We start from the raw sequence: 21186 nt of genomic DNA, 5'->3' as shown, positions 1-21186 counted from the left end.
AACAGGAAATATATTCTTTAGTTTGAAAAGATGATGGTGGTAATTGGCACTGAAGCATCACTGCCCTTTTGGAGCTGATTCTTTGCTCTGACCTCAGGATTTCTGGGATAGTTTTTAATCCTGATGCTTGTCATGCAGGATTCAGTTACTCAGAGTCCAGGGGCATAACAGGGAGTAACGACTGCATGAGTGATAAAAATCTGTTGGAGTGCCCAGTACTAGTCTGGGTTATGGAAGTGCATAAATAACTTTGACTGGGGCATTTGTGAGGCTTCTTTGCATTTTGGTACCATATTATTTATTTCAAACTGCATTGGTTGGGTTTTTATCCACCGCAGGAGCACCTGGTGGCTGCAGGGGAGTGTCATCCTCAGTGGAAAAGTGGAGGGTTTCTGATCAGTACAGAACCAGCTTCTTTGCCCATCTTACTTTCCTGGTTTATTCTTCTTTGGCTAAGATTCAAAATGTAGTTGTCAAAAGCATTTCTAGGACAAGACACTGCACGGTCTTTCCTCATGTGATTTTCTTTTTTTTTTTTCTTCTTTTTTTTTAATTTAAAACAACTATACGCATTCTCTTTGCAGTATTATAACACTTGAATATTACAGTCCAAAATGAATAATTCTAGACATCAGTCTAAATACATGTCTTCCCTCAGAAAATCTACATATCAAGGAGATACATGTTTTGTCTCCCCTTTATTAAATGTGGGGAATTAATGTTTCACTCTGAAACAAAGTTTTGGCTTTTTGTTTTGAAGCCATTGCTAACAATGAAGAGTAAGTTATTAAGTACCTGTTTGCCAGAGCTTTCATTCCTTCATGCACAATTCTGTGCAGGCTCTTGAGTCTCCTAAAGAAGCAAAGCTTTGATAATTCATTAGCCTATTATTATCAAGTTGCGAAGTGAGATGTGAGTACAGCTGCAAGGTGCTTCTACAGCTGATTGTGTCTGAGACTGTCACAGGAAAAAAAACTTTTCCACTTCTAGGAAGGGGAAAAGATGGGAACAGCTCTAATGGATTTGTTGATAAAGGATGTCAGAGCTGGTTTGCCTGGAGGGGGCATTGTGGGGAGGATGCTGGGAAGCACATAAAACCATTATTTCAATAAGTGTTAAAGAAGGATGAACCTAGCAGCATGATATGGTGATTTTTTTTCTGCTTTTACAAATGCATTAAGGGGTAAATACCAAAGAAGTTACTGTTGAAAGATAACCCTGGGAACTGAAATGTATTACTCAGCCTGCTGTGATCAGTATTCAGCAAAGCATACTGATTTGCTGTGGTGGCTTAACTTTCCATGTAGCTTATCTATAGGTAGGCTTTTTCTACTCCAGAGAATTTATTTGCTTCTTTTTCTTCTGTCTCTCCTACCTGTGTATCTTTATTGCTGTTCCACTTACCATGAAACAGAAAAATGTATACATTAACAATTTTTCCTTCATACTGTGTAATTGGTTAACAGAAGTTCATGCTCAGGGCAAGGATTTATTTCACTCTATTAGGTTTTTTCCTAGCTCATGGTTGGAGGGGTATGTGGGAAAAGAGGCTAGACTTGTGTATTGGTTTTCTGTGGCAAGGTTTTGGTAGAAGAGGGGCTACAGGGGTGGCTTCTGTGAGAAGATGCCAAAAGCTTCCCCATGTCTTATGGACCCAATGCAGCCAGCCCCAGGACAGACCCGCTGCTGGCCAAGGCTGAGCCCGTAAGTAATAGTGGTAGCATCTCTGAGATAACATATTTGCAAAGATGGAAAAACCGTGTGTGCAGCTGCAGCCAGAGAGAGGAGTGAGAATACATGAGAGCAGCGGCTCTGCAGACCCCAGGGTCAGTGAGGAAGAAGGGAGGACATGCTCCAGATGCCAGAGCAGAGATTGATTCCCCTGCAGCCTGCGGTGCAGACCGTGGTGAGGCAGGCTGTGCCTTGCAGTCCATGGTGGAGCAGATATCCATCTGCAACCTAGGGGGTCCCAGTGCCAGAGCAGGGGAAGGCTTGAAGGAGACTGGGTCGCTGTGGGAAACGCATGCTGGAGCAGGCTTCTGGCAGGACCTGTGGCCCTATGGAGACAGGAGCCCACAGTGGAGCAGGTTTGCTGGCAGGACCTCTGACCTGGTGGGGGACCCACACTGGAGCCATCTCTGTTCCTGAAGGGCTGTGCCCTGTAGGGGACCCTCCCTGGAACAGTTTGTGATCCCCTAAGGAGACATAGCAGCAGAGGCTGCAAGTGGCAAACGGACCACAATCCCCTTTCCCCATCTCCCTGTGCTGCTGCAGGGGGAGGAGGTAGTGAATTCAGGAGTGAAATTGAGCCCTGGAAGAAGGGAGGGGTGGAGAGAAGGTTTTGTATGATTTGGTTTTATTCGTTATTGACTTACTCTGGTTTGATTAGTAATAAAAGAAGCCAACTAATTAAATTAAACTGATTTCCCCAAGTCAAGTCTATTTTGCCCATGACAGTAATTAGTGAATGATCTCCCTACCCTCACCTTTACCCACAACCCTTTTGTTGTATTTTCTCTCCCCTGTCCAGCTGAGGAGGGCAGTGACAGAGCAGCTGGGTGGGCACAAAGCATCCAGCCACTCTCAGGCTGCCACACCTTGTGCCTAAAATTTTTGAGTTTGTTGGTAGGCGTTATAAAAACCCCCTCTTCAAAACAGTAATTTATTTGTGGATTTTCAGAGCATCATAGTTACGTTAGAAATACTTCCGTACCAAAGGTAAGCTCTGAATACCATGACCATGAGGTCCTGAACCAAAGGTTGAGCCTGAGGTGGAAGCTGGGAGCTGTAATAATGAAAGTATATCCGGTATACTGATTGTTCTTCTGAGGTCTGCTCTTTTTTGACTTTTTTTTTTTCCTTTTGTTTTTGAAAATGGGGGTAGCACTTAAAATTTTCTGTTCCTTCAACAACTTAATAGCTATTTAAAAGCTGAAGCATTTATGTCTAATACTTTCTACTGAGTCTTTAATGCACTACATCAGTAAAACCCAAGGTGTTCTGCATCTCCGTTCTGTCTCTAGAAAATTGCAATGCATCACACCTCCATCACCTGCCTTCAGGAGCATTGCCACCTAGGGCCGGAGGACTGCTGGCTTCTGAAGAGCATTAATAATGTTCATTGTAATGAGGGTTGAAGGGTGTGTGGAAGGAGAGTGTCTGCTGTTTTAGGGGTATCTGGTCAAAGGAGCTGTGAGGAGAAAATAGCAAGACGAACCTGACTACTTGGTCATGTAAATAAGATGAGGGAGGCTGCAGTAAGAACAAACCTGACTACTTGGGCATGAAGATATTTATCTCCTCAGCTGGAAGCGTAAGGAAGGGAAGGGACAGAAGTGCCGAGTTACCAAACCTGAGCAATTAGTGTCAGTGGAGGCAATAACCAAAAATGACCCTGGGCAGTGGCAGCAGTCGTGGGCTCTGGGGAGGCTGCAGCAGAGCTGGACTTTGCAGCTGATGAGGCAGGCAGGCCGGTGGGGGTCTGGTGTGCTGGTGGGGTTCGTGGGATGGTACCAGCTGATAAGAGGACATGGAGGGGTCACAGCCTGGTGCCTGGTGCCAGCTGCAGGGTGGGAGGCGAGTGTCTGTGTCCTCCCCAGGGCAGGGGTGTGTGTGGTGTGCATGTGAACACCAGCAAACCTGCAGGTGGACCAGTGGTGAGCAGGAGACCCCAGTCTGGGCAGGGGTGTCAGGTGGGCAGAGGGTCTGTGCTGAGTTTGGGGTGCTGGTGGGATGAGGGTGTGTTTACTGTGTGTTTGCAGCAAGCACTAAGGTAGCATCAAACGGCTGGGGTATGGGCAGGGGTGCCAAGGTGGCAGAATGGCTGTGACGGTGACCACGCTTATAAGCCTGGAGGGTGCTAAGTGTGTGATTGCACTGGTGACCTCCTGCCTCTGGAGACCCAGAGGAGGGGACGTGGCTGTGGGTGCTGGTGTGTTGTGGTGAGCTGGGTGTGTGGGTGCTGCTGGACAGCAGTGCAGCTGCCTGTGCCAGTGCCCTGCCTGCTCATCTGTCTCTGGGATATGTGCTTAGTTTTGTTCCTGGATGAACTTGGAACCCCACCAATCAGCCTGGTGTTGGGCTGGGCCTCAGAAGCTATGCAGGTCTGTACTGGGTAGTACTGGCCTGTACTGGGCAGCACTGTGGGTCAGGCAGGAGTGCCTGGAGTGGAGTGTCTGGTGGGGCAGTCACACTCCCAACATCCTAACTGGAAAAATGACTATTATACTTGTTTTTTGAAACAAGCTGTGAAGTCTTATTTGGATGTCACTGTTTCCAGTGTTGCCAGTGTGAAGTGTGAGATCCTTGATGTAAATACCCCACTTTTTGTCAGTCTGGGCCACATTTTTGTGATGTTAATCTTGCATAAGGGTGGCCCACTGCCCCAGGCTCTGGCTGGAGGGTGACTGTTAAATGTGCAGTTTGTTTATCTGAGATGCTGTCCTGGTTTTGGAGCTAAATCTGAAAGAGAGCAAGAGGTGGAATTAATGAAAGAGGTCTTTAATGACAGGCTCTCAGTCTGTTACAGTACCTAGCATCCCATCAGTTGAAAACTGGTGTTTCTGAGTTTGCATATGGGGTTTGTTATTGAATCTCTGGTCATTCTGCAGACTTCCCTGCCTGCAGAGGATAATGTAAGTCTGTACTCTTTAGTTGTGTTGTGAATTTTCAGCTTCAGCTTACCAGAGAAAATGAATAGGTCTTACCCATCTGGTGCCTCCAAGAATCTGAAAAAGCTTTTTGCTGCATTCATTACCAATCTCTTATTTATCCAGACGTAGTGAGATGTGATTTCAGCAGTTGCTGAATTTTTGCAGTGGTACCTGATGGTGCTGGTTGGTAATGGCATTGAATTGGTCAAAAATGGGAGGTTGTCATGGCTTTTTTGTTTCAGTTGAAAGAATATTTATTGACTAGAAAACCCATTATTCTGCCTTTGTCTTTATATCTTTACTTCCTGAGGTATAATGTTAACTTCTACGTGGTGGTTCAAGTTAAGTCTGTACAGCAATAGCTTACCAACCTTATTTTCATTGATGCTTTTCATTAAAGTATATATGGTTACTGTTGCTTTAACTGTTAATTAAAATGGAGTCACTCTGCTGCAGGAAATGGCACAGATTTAAGTGCAAGATAACAGCCTTTTCTGGGTTAAGCAAAACTGAAATGAATTTGTGTTAAAGTTACATAGAAGTTATTTCTGGATGACTTGCCTTGTGTAAAATGTTCTAATGAACAGTTATTTTAGTGTACCTTTTTATGTACTGTTTTGTTTGTTTGCAGTTCTGCTTGGCTTTTCTCCTTCATCACCATTTCTGACCTTTGTTATGTCTTTTTTTCTTTTTTTTTTCTTTTAGAAGAAACCAGCAAGTGCTAGTGTTAGCGAACCCCTCAAAACACAGACAATTGAAGCATCTTCTGCTGTTAAGGTAATGCATGCCTACAGGAATTGTCTCTTTTAGAAGTGAAAAGGATATGATATGATTTTATCCCCTGCAATGAGACAGAAAATGATTGGTTTGCCAGCATTCAGCAGCACTACAATGCTCCTTATGTAGTGAATTGAAATTAAAGAGGAGTGCAGGTCAGGAAAATGCCAGCATTGACTTTTGGAAGAAATAGACATGGTTACATTGTCTCCTTTCACATATTCTTCGTTAGTCTCCTTGTTATTTTTTAAAATCCTGGTGCCATTGGTATCAGTGGCAAAGTTCATTTGGTTTACAGGGCTATCTGTGGTTCAGTATTGTTTGGATGTTTGGATTCTGTACTCAGCGGACCTGATGACATTGAAGCAGTGAGAACTGTGTCTGCTTTCATAGCTCCTGGAACAATTCAGTCAGTCAGGAAGTTACCATCCAAGGTATTAAAAGATGACTTGCATAGGAGTGCAGTTCATGCTTCCTGAAGAGAAGCAGGGATCGCATTAAGTGTGCTGATGTCTTACAGAGTATTGAAGTTTGAAATAGGGTGCTGAAAGTACGCTTTTTCATGGTGGTTACATGTAAACTAATGGCTGTAGTTGATAGTCACTGTTTTGTGTAAATTTGTCATGGGTAAGTGGAATGCACCTCCCTCAAGAGTCAGAGAGAAGTAGCCGTATGTTTTATTGAGGTAAAATAATAATTTGACAGTTTAACAAGTTTGATGGAATTTAACGAAGTTTAACAGTGCTTTGACACAATTCAGTAAGTTTGATGGCAAGTTTCACTTTATTAATTACTGCATGGAAGAAACGCAGAAAAGAAGGTTGTGTTAGAATCAAGTTAGAATTATTCACACGGAGACCAGAGACATATAAAGAGGGCCCCTCCGGTGGGCCATGAGTGGACTTCCTTTCTTTCTGAACTCCTTTTGGACCCTCTCTGAAGCTGGGTCCAAACTTAGTCTCAGACTTGAACAATGGTTAATGTCTAATGAAATTATCCATTTAATGTTTATAATAATCGTGATTAATTATATGGAGTAGTAATGTTTCAAAGCATTAATTCAGCGTGCTATCCGTTACCAGGGATCTCTCATGGGTAAGGAATCTCTCTGTCTTGGGTAAGGAAGGATCTCTTAGTCTCAGGTAAGGAATTTCTAACCTAGAGAGTTGCTCTACTCTCAACTCCTGCTCAAGGAGATAGTTGCTCAAGGGGAGAGTGATTTGGCACACAGTCCAGTGCAATTCACACTACACCGACACTGATAGTACTTACAGACTGATGTAGTTGGCTGCTAGTTGGTAGTTTAGACAAGACAGATGTCTTCATCTGTCTTGCTCTGGTATCTTGTTCTTTGGTTATCTTGCATTTTCGGATTTCAAGACCACTCTCAAAATATTTTTTAAGACACTTTCAACTCCTTTGTATGTGTGCAAAGGGTTTTCCATAGTGCTGGTTCCCCGCAGGACATGAGGCCATCTCCTTAGCCTGACAGCAAAGTGTCACTTGAATGTGCCACAGTATTCCATATCTGGAGATGCACCATCATTTAAAAGATCCTATCAGCAGGAAGTGTTTCTGCTTTTGAATGGGATTTTTATTATTTTCTTAATTAATGCTTTTGTAAAACAATTCTCTTGCAGATGTCTTTATGCCACCTAAGTGATTATTTTTTCTAGTCAAAGAAGTAGGACACAAGGATATATAAATCCTGTTGTCCCCTTCTTTCAATGCATTTGTCTATTCCTGAAGACAGCCCAACGTTTTTCTTGCTTTTCTGTCTGTTCCTTACAGTTTGACAGGGCCTGTCTCCTGCTAGTTAGTTGTATATGTTCTTTCTATTATAAGCATATCATTTACATTAAGTATGCAAGGCACGATTTCCTGTGATGCTGTTAAGCATCATGAAAAAAATGTGACGTATTGTAATTGCCAGGAATTGTTTTATATTAGGTTATAGCACCTTAGATTGTGCGTTTTATTCAGTACTTGGTGTTTCTCCAGTACTATGAAAATACTGACCTTGTGGTCTTGAAGTTGACTCTTAATAGCTATTTCAAGTTTAACCTTTTTAGTTTCTACTTGACCATGAATAGTTTCCTTCATTTACACTAAACCTTCTCTTAATTAAATCTTCTAAATTTAACAATCTCCCACAATCCTTGTTGCTTGTGAGCAGCATCTTTCAGCACTGCCAAGGTGCACACACTAGGAGATCATTGCTACCATTATTAGCAGGCAGCAGTGAGGAATTAAAGCTGAACTAACCTCCTTCCTCTGCAGAAGGTACCCTACCAGTGGCTGTGTTTTCATTACAATGTTTTAAATTGGTTTTGCCAGTTACATAGCCAACAGGAAGGCAAATTCTAGCTCAGTGTTCACATATAGCTATAAATAGGCACTAATATTTGCACTCAGCCAGATCCAGTGATCTTTCTTGGATCTTTGTGTTCTATATGGTAATTCTGTTGATACCAAATGACGTTTTGCTGCTTTTTATGTAGTAGATTTTTAGCATTGCTCTTAATGAGTAATTATTTTCTTTTTGTTGCTGGCTGCTATAGCTTAGTGAAGTGAGAATTTTTGTTCATACTACTTTCGTGGACAATTTATTGAAGCAGTGCTGGAAGAATTCAACAACAGTGGAAATTTAGTGAGAATTATTTTTATTTCTGACTTGACTGATCTTGAATATTTTCAGAGAAAGCTTCTTGATGTTAATAATTTAAGAAATTTAAGGTTAGTTGCTTTCAGCTGGCATCAAAATTAACACTGTTTTAAAGGGAGATTCAGTCTGCTTTCTTCTGCAACAAACAAACAGGAAAATGACAAGAAAAAAAAGAATGATTATTGAATGTCTTTGAGTGAATACCTGCAGTTTATGCAGTAGGTATTGTATGCAGTGGGAATTTTGTCATAGATTTATCTAGATTATCAATCAAAAGTGATGCCTACTGTCAGTCTGTTTGAGGGGAATTTTTTTTTTTCCTGCTACATACCTTATTTAACTGTCACTAAATTTTTATCCTAAGGTCTTTTCCACCCTATTTTATAATTCTATGATTCTATGATTTTGTGACCTTTGCAGTCACCTTATTGTGAAGGAAAGAATTTTTGAGTAGAAATCATGTGAAGTCACGTTACTTATTGGGAGCATCCACAGAAATGATTAAATTTATTTATGTGTTACCAGTTATAGTATGAAGGTTGAAGAGGCTATCTCTAAATCTTGAGGTTACTCAGGAAGATATTTAAATGGTCTGAGAACTTCCGCTTCATGTTCTTCTTAGAGCAGATGTATATCGTGGTGCACAGATCCTCAATTTATAGGTGTTTTGCAGCAAGACAATGGCAATCTATGAGGCTGTTCCTGCAAGCTGCCTTCAGGACTGTTGCCAGCACATAGCCCTGCACATGAAAATCACAAGAACCGTGTCCATGTGGAGAACAGTGCTGGTCATCTTGGTAGCAGTGTCACATTAAGGGGTCTTTACATCAGTAAGGGGCTTACCGCCAAAAAGGGAGAAGATCTTACCCCTTCACTCGTAAGTTTGATGGGTTTGTTACCATCCCAGGAAAGGGGAGATCCTTGCATCAGATCTGCCTGTCAGAGCCCTCAGCAGGTGCTCAACGAGACAGCACAATGTATCAGAGAGTGATTTGGCCATCCTATTCAGAATTCATGGGAACAGATTCACCCATTGAGTTAAAAATTTAAGTCAATTTTTAAAGCCAATTTTAAGTCAATTTCATGTCAATTTTAAGTCTCAAAATAGATCTCAGCTGAGAATTTCTATTATATAACTCAGTGATAGCTTAAAGTTCAAAGATTGCTGTTGCTAATATAATACGGTAACTGCAAGAGCAAGTGTGAAAGTAGCATACATAAAGCCAGCTAAAAACTGATCATTAAATGCACATAAAGTACAGCTCGTAACCCTCTGGTGTTCTCCGGGGGGAGAAGACAGGTTCAGCCCTTCAGTTGATCCCAGCAGTCATGATGGAGTCTTCCCTAATTTTCTCTCCTCAGTTTTTCATATTTATATGATTTAATTCAAACTAGTAACTCCCCATAACCCCACCATTTACCAGTTGGTCAAGTGACTAGCATAACGTTACATAATGGATTGTCTTGCTACACATGCTTAGGGAAGGGCCTACTAACCTGCGCAGGGGTCTTCTGAGCTGTGGGTGTGATTTTTACTGTTAAAATGAGATTATAAAGAGGATAGTTCCCCAAAAGGACACCCTAATCATGTTTTGCTGACTCTTGCAGACAGGTTGGATGGGGCTTTGAGCAGCTTGGTCTAGTGGAAGGGAGGCAGGGAGATTGGAACTAGATAACCTTTTAAGGTCCCTTCCAACCCAAACCATCCTGTGGTTCTGTGACTCAGATAGATGTCCAGGTGCAGACCTCAAGGAAAAGTCTTTCCTGATTAGAGGTTTGTTAGTCTTGTTTTTCTTGGTCTGCCTACACAAGGCCAAAGCCTCTTCAGTTGTCAGTTCTCATCATACATCAGTGTTGATTTCTCAGGCTTCCTGATAATTTAGGAGGTCCTTGTATGCGTTCAGGTTTTACATAATATTACAAGTTTCATTTTTTTAACTCTATGTTTATGGAGCTTTAAGTAAATCCCCATTGAGCTTGAGTGGCTCTAGTAATACATATTTTGTTAATGGTTGGTTTGAAATACTCTCTACAATAAAAATATAGCTTCCTTCATCATTTGTGAGGTGATTTATGTACAGTACCTGGTGCCTTCATGTTCCCCTTCCTGCAGGGATTGTAAGAGTGCCTGGCCATGATGTGTTGGCTCCACTCCACCCTCTGCTCAGTTTATAAATGCCGAGACCATATGCCAACATCTCAGGATTGCTTGGGGTGCTGTCATAGGGTGGATTCCGTATGTATCAGCTGCATTCCGTCCTGGAAGTAGCTGTTACATTTTACCCTAAAATTTCCTTGATGTTATAACATAACTTTGAGGATTGGGGTGGAGGGTGTCTCTAATTTCCCCCATTAGTCCACACAGGGGCATGCCAAAAATATACTAAAATGTTAAAAACTTGAAGCTGCAGGAGTACAGTTCTCCTGCATGGAAGAGCTGGTTTTGTGTAACATCATAGCATGATGACCCAAGGTCATCTTGTTTAAAAAGCAGGGCTATGAAAGAAGCCAGTGGTCTGGAGACCACTGCAAAAGTTGCAACTTGTAAAGCTGTGTGGCAGTCAAAATAATACATAAAATACTTGGTACTTCACTCAAAAATGGGATATTTTTCTCATATCTTGTTTTCCCCTTTCTACTTCCCTTTCTAGGGCTGACTTCTGTTCTTACTCCCTTGAGATAAAGGGAGGCATAGAGGCTACTAAGAAAAAAATGGTTGAAAGGTTTGTTGGGGGGGGTCTTTAAAAAAAGAAAAACAACCTCACAACCTATAAAAGCCCCTCCAATACAACAGGTGTCGAGAATTGGATTCTTTAGAAAAAAATACAATTAAAAAATAAAGAGCAGGCACTATTGGTACCTCAAGAAGTGCCTTTAGCTGTAAAATCCATATGAACTATTTTGTTATTCTTAATAATGGTCTTAATTAGTAAAGTTTCAGCAGCCTTAATGGGCTCAACCATGTCAATTTCTTCAGATTAATAACATTTATATACTCTGGGAGTCTGGATAATCAGTCCAGATTTAGAGAAGGGGTGTGCCATAAACTTCTGAAAGAAACATCAGTCTGTTGAAGGAGAGGAAATGAGTAGGTTCCTTCCCTTGGCACCAGTGCTGCTGACTCCAGAGGTGGAAGACAAATACTGTTTGTTGAAAGCCGAAAGTAATGCCATCCCTGAGTTGTGCCGTCCTGGCAGGCATTTCATCCCTGCTTTTCGGTATGGCTCCCGGTGTCATCTGTCCGCTTAATGGCAGGCGTGTGCAGGGGGGAAACCTCATCAAACCACGTGCAGACGCGCCCTCTGAAAGCGATGGGTTTGCGCATTGTGGCTCCATGCCAGATGCAGCAAGGCACGGCGGGGCAGAGGGCAGAACATCTCTGCGTTGGCACTTCCGTGGCGCTGTCGGGGCCTGAAGCTGCTGTCCCGGGCTCCCTCCGCTGGCGCGGGCGGTGTGTGACAGAGGCGGGGCGGCCGTGCTGCTGGGAGGGGAGCGCTGTTGGCAACCGGCTCGCCGAGGGCTTGGCGGGCACCTACGGAAAACCAAAACCAGAGCCCGCTGCGGCTGGCGTGAGAAGCAGCCGTGTCCTGACATTCCTGCTGGAAGCAGGAAGCACATAAGTACTAAGTAAGTTAGCGATTCGTACTGGCTTTGCTTTCCTGCTGCCTCTGCTTTAGGCTGATTTACGTTTATTTTGCAGTTCTCCTTTTTTTTTTTTTTTTTTCTTTCCCTCTTCCGGGAATTTTGTGGGCTGAAGTAACACAGCGTCAGCCCCTGCTGACTTCCAGGGCTTCCAGCAGGATCGTGTCATCAGGAGCACTCTGGAACTGGCTGTGCATAGTGAATAGACTTTTAAGGGATTTTAACGTCCTGGAAAGAGTAATTTTAGACGTTGTGTGAGACTCCATGTTTTACACATTACACTGTAAGTGGTTTACATATTTTTGAAGAAGAAAGGGATGAAGAAGAACAGTTTTAAAGCAGTATCTAAGTTATTCTGTGTATTTTTTGTTTGGGGTTTGGTTTTGTTTGTAATTTCTTTTGGTTTTGGTTTTATTTTTACTTGCTTCAAACAAGAACAACCCACGCTCTTGCTTGAAAAACCCTTGTAATTTTTTGGCACACAAATGCAAGAGCTTGGTAAGCCTATGGCACATAGAAAATACTACATAGTCAGGGTGTGGGGATCTGTATGAGCAACTTGGTGGCTGAGTTGTGCTTAGGTATCAACTTACTGGCAAAAAGAGAGTATTATACTTGATACCTAAAAAATGCTAAAATATCAGACACAACCAACATCTGGGAAAATACTACTTTTCAATAAATTGTATGTTGTTGCTCTTTCTTTAATAGTAGAAATTAGATTATTATTATAATAATGGTTATGCCACTGTTTTATTATTGCTACTAGTATACTAACTCCTGTTTGGAGAAAGTGAAGATAGTGTGTTGAGTAACACAGCACTCTTGACTATTGTAGACAACCCTGCTGAGTTCTTGATCTCTTTTTTTTGACAGCTAGTTTTCTCCACGCTGTATTTTTCTTCATTGATATAAACCATGCTGGGTAGTAATTTCTTCTATGTAAGGCATTTTCTTTTCTAGACTAATGTATTTCTTATGGTCAGGCTCTGTTTTTGTTTGCCTTTGTTTTGTTTTGTTTGTTTGTTTTAATTGGAGTGGTTAGGTATGTGAGGTATGTAGACCTTGCAGAAAATTCTCTTCCCGATCTTGGAGTTTCAGGGACGAGTTCCTTAGCCAGTATTTCTCACAGCTGTAGTGTTGGTGCTTTGCTCCTTAAGCGGACACTCACAGTTTGAAACCCAGGCGAAGTTGTGTTGCCCTGAAGGTGGTAGCTTTTGGAGTACTGGGAATGGGGACAGAGGAGAAACTTCTGTCTCTGGAAAGTAAAGGAACTGCTTTTTCAGTAAGTTGGTCTCCAGCATGTTCATTCTTACCAGTTTTGCTTTCTGCTTTCCTGAGGGAGGAGAACCTGCTCTAACAAAAGCTTGGGACCTTGTCCAAAGTCTCTCCTGCCAAAGAAAGAACCTTGTAGGGAGGCCAGTGGCCTTGTGAGCTCCTCAGGAACTCCTTTAAGGCTCAGAAACCTGAGTTCTGAGCCTTAAGGAACTGATATTTCCTGGTTCTGGAAGAAGTCACCTCTGTGCCTGCCTTTATGCCTTGCTTAGTGCTTGAACCAACCGACTAGAAAACTAACATTTTTGATCCCCAGGAAGGGAGCTTTTGTGCGGGAGGACAAGGCCTCACGGAGGTGGAGATTCTGATTTTTTTAGCTGAACAGTAACGTGTCTCTTCCTCCAGAGTACGCAAGGGGCCCTTCTGAAGCAATTTCAGGAGAACCTGAGTTAAGAGGCAGTGCTGAAGCAGGAAGTGCCCCAATCTGGTTCTTTTAAAATATATAGTAATAGGAAAGCAGTGTTGTGTTTTTCTAAAATGATCTAAAGAAAATTAGCAACACCCCTCCCAGGTAATGCAGTATTACCCTTAGATTATATTTCAACAGCAAAGTTCTATGAAGATTCCTTGTCTTGACAGTTTTTGTTTATCACCCTATGTTATTTTATGTCCCCTTTGGTAGCCAGTGTATTGTGACAATGCGTGTATCAGTTTACATGGCTTTGTGAGTAACGTTTTACTTCTGCATCCTGGGACAGAGGAATACTGTTTCTATTGCAGAGAATCGCTCTGTGACTGCCAGCCACCCATTTTGAGTATTGCCTCATTTAGTTATTACAGTGAAAATAACCAAGGTTATAACCTTGGAGATCTCCAGTATTAAGTCTTCTTTTAGAGAACAATCTTAGTAACTTCCTGTTTAAAGAATACCCGTTTTGTTTGTAATTCCCCATTACTATTCCAGGTCTGTTGAGAAGGGCTTTTTATGCTATCCCTCTTCGCATGCTGTCCCTGGGTGTTCTGCAGACCAACTGACACAAATCCTAGCTGAGCTCAGCAGCAGTGTGTGGCATGTGGCTGGCATCTGATTGTGTGTGTTCCTGGTGTTTTCTTATCAGCTCACAGTTTGCTGCTGCCGATAGCTTTGGAACGTTTTGCTGTTTAAAACAACATGCAGAAATTGAAGCAGTTAGCTGTAATAATTGCAGCTAAATACTAACCTTCTGCAGAATGTAGAATTGAAAAGAAGATTTTTGAGCTACCTACAAAAGAGGAGAGCTCTGCTACAGCTACGAGCAGCTTGTACATTTCTGTAACGCTCTGTGGCACAGAGTGGGAACCTGTAAAGAGTGGTGCTGCTTCTAATATTTGAATATGACTGAATGAAAGTGAAATTTCAGTATGTGCCAGCTTGTAGAATTTATTGTGATGGAAACAGGAAGTTTCCAGAAGTAGGTAATCAAAGAGCACATTCTAAGAAGAAATAAGAGTGGGGAGTTTTAAACAAATTATTGCTATCAGAACTCTTTTCATGATACTTATGTATGTGCAGTGAGGAGATTTCCCTGCTCAAAAGTACAGCTTTTCTGAGTATTTCTCCATGCATAGCTGAGGGAAATTTCAGATTAGACAACCCATTCTGTGATCAAGTGGAAATACTGAGATCATTCTTCATCAAGATGTCAGTAAAATGAACATCTTTGATAATGAAAAGTAAGTCTGAAAATAAAACACTTTTTTCTTGCCTGGTGCTTCAGTTAAAAAGCTTTTCCAGTGAAACGAAGCCTCTGTTTGATGCTGGAGAGGTATAATCTGCGTGTAAAACCAGAGCGAGTTTGTGGTTTTCCTTTTCACTCCATTTAAAAGAGTGAAGGAGTGTTTTTCCTGTGATACTGAAGTGGTGGTTTGTTTGCATACGGGAAGAATCTGAAGGCAACGGATTAATTCTGTTACCCTGCTCGGTATTTACTGTCTTTCTTTCCAGATCACTTGTAGTAAATATGGAAGAACATGAGTAATCGTGGAAGGACGTGAAATAGAAATTGTCATTAAGTAAGGGTAGCTATGCTACATACTGAAGTCTAAGTAATTCCTTCTGGCTACAAGTTGAGCTGCCAAGTATGTAAAGGTTCTTGATGTTTAGGTACTGTGCATACCCTCTGACCAAATATCAAATTCTTTTCTTCTGCTTCCGAATGAAGTAAACAGTCAAACAAAAAAAACTGTGAAAGTATTAGACACAGTAAGAGATGTCAAGAAGATGCTGTGGGCTAGTTCTAGACTTTTCTGTGCATCCCTAACTTTCAGCATTTAAGTAAGAATAAAGTGAGGTGTTGGAAGTTCAAGAAACAAATCAAATGGTACAAAAATGATTTAAAATCAGTTGTTATTCATAGCCTGCAGGGTTTTTTTGTGGTTTGTTTTTTTTTTTTTTTTTCTTGTTTGTTTTGTTTTGGTTTTTTTTTTTAGTTTTTTATTATTCAGGCATAAAGCTGTTCGAGAGTCGTAATTGTGACTTAATAGTTATTAAAATAATGACAAACGTACCAGTATTATGCTTTGGACTTCGACATAGATTGCTGAAATCCAGAAACCTAAAACCAGACATCTGATCTAGGGGTGGCTGGGCAGATCACTTTGTTTCTAGGTAGTATGAAGTTTCTTAGCTCTAAGGGGTGTCACTTTATCTCTAAAATTTCCTTACTTGTGATCTCTGTCAAGTTGTAGAAATTTAATCTGTAATAATACTAACAGTTTTTATATGTTTGTTTTTGGTTTTTTTTTGCCCAGGGAAGTTGTGAATGCTCCACCGCTGCTGGTGTTGAAGGCCAGGTTGGACGAGGCCTTGGGTGATACGGTTTAGAGCGAGGTGTCCCTGCCCATGGCAGGGGGGTTGGAACTTGATGATCTTAAGGTCCTTTCCAACCTTAGCTATTCTGTAATTCTATGATTCTCTGTTTTCAGGTTATAGTCACACCAGCTGAATATGAATGTTTTTAACACAGGAAGCATCCCTAGGGATAGGGATTTTGGTGGTGGTGGTTTCAGTTTGTTTTTTGGTTGTGTTTTGTGGGATTTTTTGGTTTTGTTTGTTTTGGTTTGGTTTGGTTTTGGTTTGGGCTTTTTTAAGATGGAGATTTAAAAGCATGTACACTGAAGAACTGAACCACAAAAGCATGAATTCAACAAACTGCCTATTCAAGTGGATCTGCATGCTTACGTACTAAATCCTCTTTTATTTGCTTTGCTTTATGGCAGCCAGTGCAAAGCTGGGGGACTTTGCTGGGTTAAGGCAGTAATGAGCTCAGTGGCATCAAAGTAACAACATTAGCAAAGAATTTTAGGCTGAATTAGAATTGAGCTACAGAAGAAGTAAATGACCTCCAAGATTCCTCCCCTCCCTGGTAGATAAGACAGGCTTGCGGATAGTCACATGTGGAAAAGTAATTAATTAAAAATTACAATGTAAATTGCTCAGAAAATAAATGATGGTGGTTGCTTCTACAGTGAAACTCATCAAAACAGGACAACATAGTGGCATATATAATAGGAATGTTTAAAGTAAGTTCAGATATATTTTGAAGACTGCATGTCACTTTGCTTGCTGTGTAACAAAGAGCATTGTGAGGGGCTTGAATGGCTTCTTGGTGCCATACCTGCAAGTGTTGAGGAGCTGGATTATCTCTAAGATTCTTTGCAACCCAAACCATTGTATGATTCTATGATTCTATGATCCCTGGCCTGCCTTCTGCCTGCAGACTGCGTTTGTGTGTCTGGGTAAGTGAGGGTTGCACAGCCATTACCACATGCCATCAAAGTGAGAGGTTTAACCCATAACAGCTCAAGTGGTATTTTACACTTCATTGAAATAATCCATTATTTTTCACAGAAGTTCTCCAAAGAGCATTTGTTGTCCATGTATTACAAACACTGTTAATTAAAGCTTAGTACCAGAACCATTAATATAAAGAAGCAACCATTTGTAGTCAGGTAGATCAGGTTTTGCCTTGCATTGCACAGCTGTATTGAAGTAACTCTGTAAGTTGGTAATACTGAAATAGTAAAGTTGACATTAGTCTAAGAAACAGCCCCAGTTTCCTCAGATGTAATGTGTGTAAGCCCAGAAGGGTACTTGGGTGGCTCTTCAGTACTCTGTCCATAGAGAAAGTATGTATATAAGCTGGCCCAAAGGCTGCCAGGGCTGCAAGCCGCTGCTTCATCTGTATGGCTTCTGCTATGGAGCAATTCATCTCCCAGAAAGGAAGATCTTGAAGCTCTCACTTGAGAGATTCTTGTTGTAGAATAAGCCATTATCTTGTTTTCCCATTTTCTTGGGTCCTTAACTGGAGGAAGACACATCAGGTGCTAACTTGCTTTTCCTCTCGCTAAGTTCCTCATATATACTTTATCTTTTTTTTTTTTTCCATAAACATATCCTCAGATCTTTCTTTATTCATCTGTATTGCAGTGTGACAGCCAAAACTGTCCTAGCACTTGACCTAGAGAACCTCAAGCCAAAAGGGATTGAAAGTTATTCCCATATTTTACATTTATATTTATGTTGTCATGGTAACAGATTTCTATCTCAGATTCCTCTTTTCGTGGTTTTATTTTGCAAGAGTATGCCAGCCTGTAGCACTGTAACCACAGGTAAACACCTTCCCCATTTCTTTCAAGAAAATGTCACCTCAGGTACTATGAGACGTTGCAGTGACAACACGTCCTAGGTCTGTTTGCTGAGCTTATTTCCGTGTTTGTGTGTATTAAGTGTTGCACTGTCTTTATGTGCCTTGTTCTTTACCAGTCTTTTGATTCTTGTTTATTCTCACGTTGTCAGCTAAGTATTTCTGTGTTGGGTGCTTGGTATGTTTTTCCAGCATCTCTCCTGTTTTTGAAGGTGGCCAATTGGTGCACTGGGCTCCTTTCTAAAGGTGAGCACTGACCTTCCTCAGTCTTATGAATCATTTTCATGAATTTGCCAAATCAATAGTTTTAGTCGCTGATAGCTTTCACCAGGTTGTATATGGGGTGGTCTCCATGACGAGTGCTCTCATGGATTTCTTCACTTGCGTTTTTCTGAAGGGCGTTTGCATCCAATTCTCTGCACAGTTAAAACTACTTTCTTGTGATGTTTGTCACTTTTACTTTCTTTTTTTTTCTCAGTACATGCAGTGAGGCTAGATAACCAGGTTTTGGTCAGCTTTTTTGGTTTTGTTATTTTACTAACCCACTTCTTGGCTTTTGTCACTGTTCCCTTTCAACAGTATCATGTCAACTGCCCTGCTAATTTGACAAATGAGTTTCTAAAGGTATTCCTTCTCTTATGAAATTAGATCCAAGTTTTTTCATCAGCCCTTCCTGGTAAGCCATCCTTTGACTCATTGCCAAGAGCATCTGAGGTCTACGGGTCAGTTCCTCCTGTACTTGCCTGTCCATGCCTCTCCTGCCTGCCAAGCGGGTTGGTAAAAGCACAGGCTGTGACCCTGCAGTGGGTAATTAAGTTACCAGGCTCTGCTTAATCAGTGTTAGCCCATAACCTCATCTTTGTCTTTTGAACCCCTGTTGTGGTGGTCTTGTGCTTTTGGTGGGCTCCTCTGCAGGTGGTCATGCTCCTTGCCCATGAATCCCTGTGGTCCTGTGTGCTTTGCTGGCCCAGGCTCAGCAGGGGTTTGCACCTCCATGGTGAGAACTGTGCATCAGGCATTTATTATGCCTGTTGCTAGGCATACATCTGTGTGTTGCTTCCCCCCTTCTGCAGTCCGACTGTGACTCAGTTGACAGCTGGCATAGCTGGCCATAGTAACAGCCCTCAGAAGAGGAAAACCACAACAACAACGACAAGCTGTCCACAGTCAGGCTGATGTTGACTGGCTGTGCATTGACTGCCAAATGAGGGGGGGGTTGGACCTTGTAGCTTTCTGCGTTGTCAGTCTGCCAGATGCGGTGTGCTTGGAGACACACACTCTAAGAGCCCTTGAATATTGTGGAATTCAGGGAGAAAGTGACAAGTAGGGCATGTAATACCCCTGAGGAAGCCCACAGACCAGCATGGCACAGCACTGCCTGTCTGTAGGAGGGTGCCCTCTGCTACTCGCCACCCTTCCCATTCCCCCCCCCCAGCTCACCAGAGCAGGATTTTGTTTCCCCAGATGAGCCCTGAGTCTTTAGAGGGAGGATGGTGTGGCATTCTCCATAGTTCTGAGCAGCAGCTATACATTACACACTTGTCTGTCCCCAAACTATTCATCTTCCTCCATGAGCATTTAAACTCATCTAGCTGCTGCTAGTTGCTCTAGTCCAGCTGGATTATCTGGGAGGTTTTCACTAGTCTGTAGGTCATAGTGGTGCTGCTGTGCTGGAACTTGGGAGTGAACTTTTTAGTGTGTTGCAGGAAAATGGCTTGGCAGGGAGGGCTAAATGCAGAATGGCTCAGGTAAATATGTTTTTGTTAAATGGACAGGGATTGGGGTGACTGATAAGAAGATGTAGAAGACATACCTACTTGTTAGTCACGTAGAAGAAATTTGGATTAATTCCATGGAGAAGAAGGAAAAGGAAAAACTATTAAAGAGCCAATTAAGAAAATATGGTGTTGCTTACAGATTACCCAATGGTAATATGCAGAATCATAGACTTGTAGAATAGTTAGGGTTGGAAAGGACCTTAAGATCACCAAGTTCCTACGCCCCTGCCATGGGCAGGGACACCTCGCTCTAAACCATGTCACCCAAGGCTCATGTCCAGCCCAGCCTCCAACACCGTCAGGGGTGGAGCATTCACAACTTCCTTGGGCAACCCGTTCCAGTGCCTCACCACCCTAACAGGAGAGAATTTCCTCCTTATATCCAATCTAAACTTCCCCTGTTTAAGTTTTAACCCATTACCCCTTGTGCTACCACTACAGTCCCCAATGAAGAGTCCATCCCCAGCATCCCTATAGGCCCCGTTCAGATGCTGGAAGGCTGCTATGAGGTCTCCACGCAGCCTTCTCTTCTCCAGGCTGAACAGCCCCAACTTTCTCAGCCTGTCTTCATACAGGAGGTGCTCCAGTTCCCTGACCATCCTTGTGGTCCTCCTCTGGACTTGTTCCAACAGATCCATGTCCTTTTTATGTTGAGGCCAGCAGAACTGCACACAACACTCCAAGTGAGGTCTCATGAGAGCACAGTAGAAGGGCAGAGTCACCTCCTTCAACCTGCTGGTCATGCTCCTTTTGATGCAGCCCAAGATAAGATTGGCTTCCTGTGCTGTGAGTGCACACTGAAGCAGGCTCATGTGAAGTTTCTCATGGACAAACACCCACCAATATATAAAAATGTCCTTAAAAAAATTGTTCTTGTCCTGATGTAGGAGGCATTATACATTCCTGTGCACATCTCCACCCATACATCTATTACATAGTCTGTACACACATACATACGTGGAGGCAGGTATTACTTGCTTACATTTCTGTAGTATGACACTCCTGTCTACCATATTTAGTCAAACCTCTTACTAAGATGTGCAAGATACCACATATGTCAGTGGGGAGAGCACACTGCCATCATCACCATCATAATGTACCTTTTAAATCCTGTACAACTTTTGTATTACTGTTGAGAAATGCTTGTACTATGAAAAGTTACGGAAATGAGAAGATTTTCCTTGTGGGAGTAAAAAGTCACCCTAGGTATGGACTCGTGAAATGGCTTCTGAGTTTATTCAGATTGTGTGTTTTCATATCGCAAGTGGTATAATAAACATTAAAAAATCTAGAAAAATCAGTAACTTGTACTGTTTGTTTAAATGTAAACTCTGAATGTGCTGTGATTGAGATGGCAAATAGAGCTTTGAGCAGAGGAGCGTGAGGCAGGAACAGAGGGGTAGTATTACATCTGTATAAAGTATTGATGAAACAATTGGAATATTAATTGCTGGGCTTTACAGTTTGGTACAGTCATAGCAGAATTAAAACAGGCTGTTCTCAGATTAATATCACCAAAGCTAGAAAAACGGACCATTTCATTTGCAGCTTTTCCAACAGGGTTGCATGATAGGTAGGAACACCGCTGTGTATGTTATGTACAGGTAAATTATTCCTTTTTAACTCAACATACTTGAGTTTGCTAATGTAGTGTTAAGTATTTTATGTAACAAACTAGTAAATCCAAAAGTACCGTTTTGTACAAAAGAAAA

The 21186-nt window shown here is 41.9% G+C and overlaps 1 protein-coding gene across 13 annotated transcripts in view; it reads left to right on the top strand.

The window, feature by feature from the left end:
* CAST (calpastatin) overlaps window positions 1-21186 on the top strand; it is a 62388-nt gene that overhangs the window by 9410 nt on the left and 31792 nt on the right. For 8 of the 13 annotated variants that reach the window (XM_061364626.1, XM_061364627.1, XM_061364629.1 and 5 more), the window contains exon 3: window positions 5358-5429. The exons of 3 other annotated variants lie outside the window; for them this stretch is intronic. In XM_061364626.1, coding sequence (XP_061220610.1) covers window positions 5358-5429 — 72 coding nt within the window. Of the gene's footprint in view, window positions 1-5357; window positions 5430-11496; window positions 11722-21186 lie in introns of those variants that run through there. 2 more of the 13 variants (XM_061364636.1, XM_061364637.1) reach the window with 2 other exon arrangements.

The sequence above is a fragment of the Neopsephotus bourkii genome, unplaced genomic scaffold (genome assembly GCF_033783945.1).
Source record: "Neopsephotus bourkii isolate Nb327-2 ecotype Australia unplaced genomic scaffold, CSIRO-AGI_Nbou_v1 NB_1244, whole genome shotgun sequence".
Classification (NCBI taxonomy): Eukaryota; Metazoa; Chordata; class Aves; order Psittaciformes; family Psittacidae; genus Neopsephotus; species Neopsephotus bourkii.
This window is presented reverse-complemented; position numbering and strand designations above follow the sequence as displayed.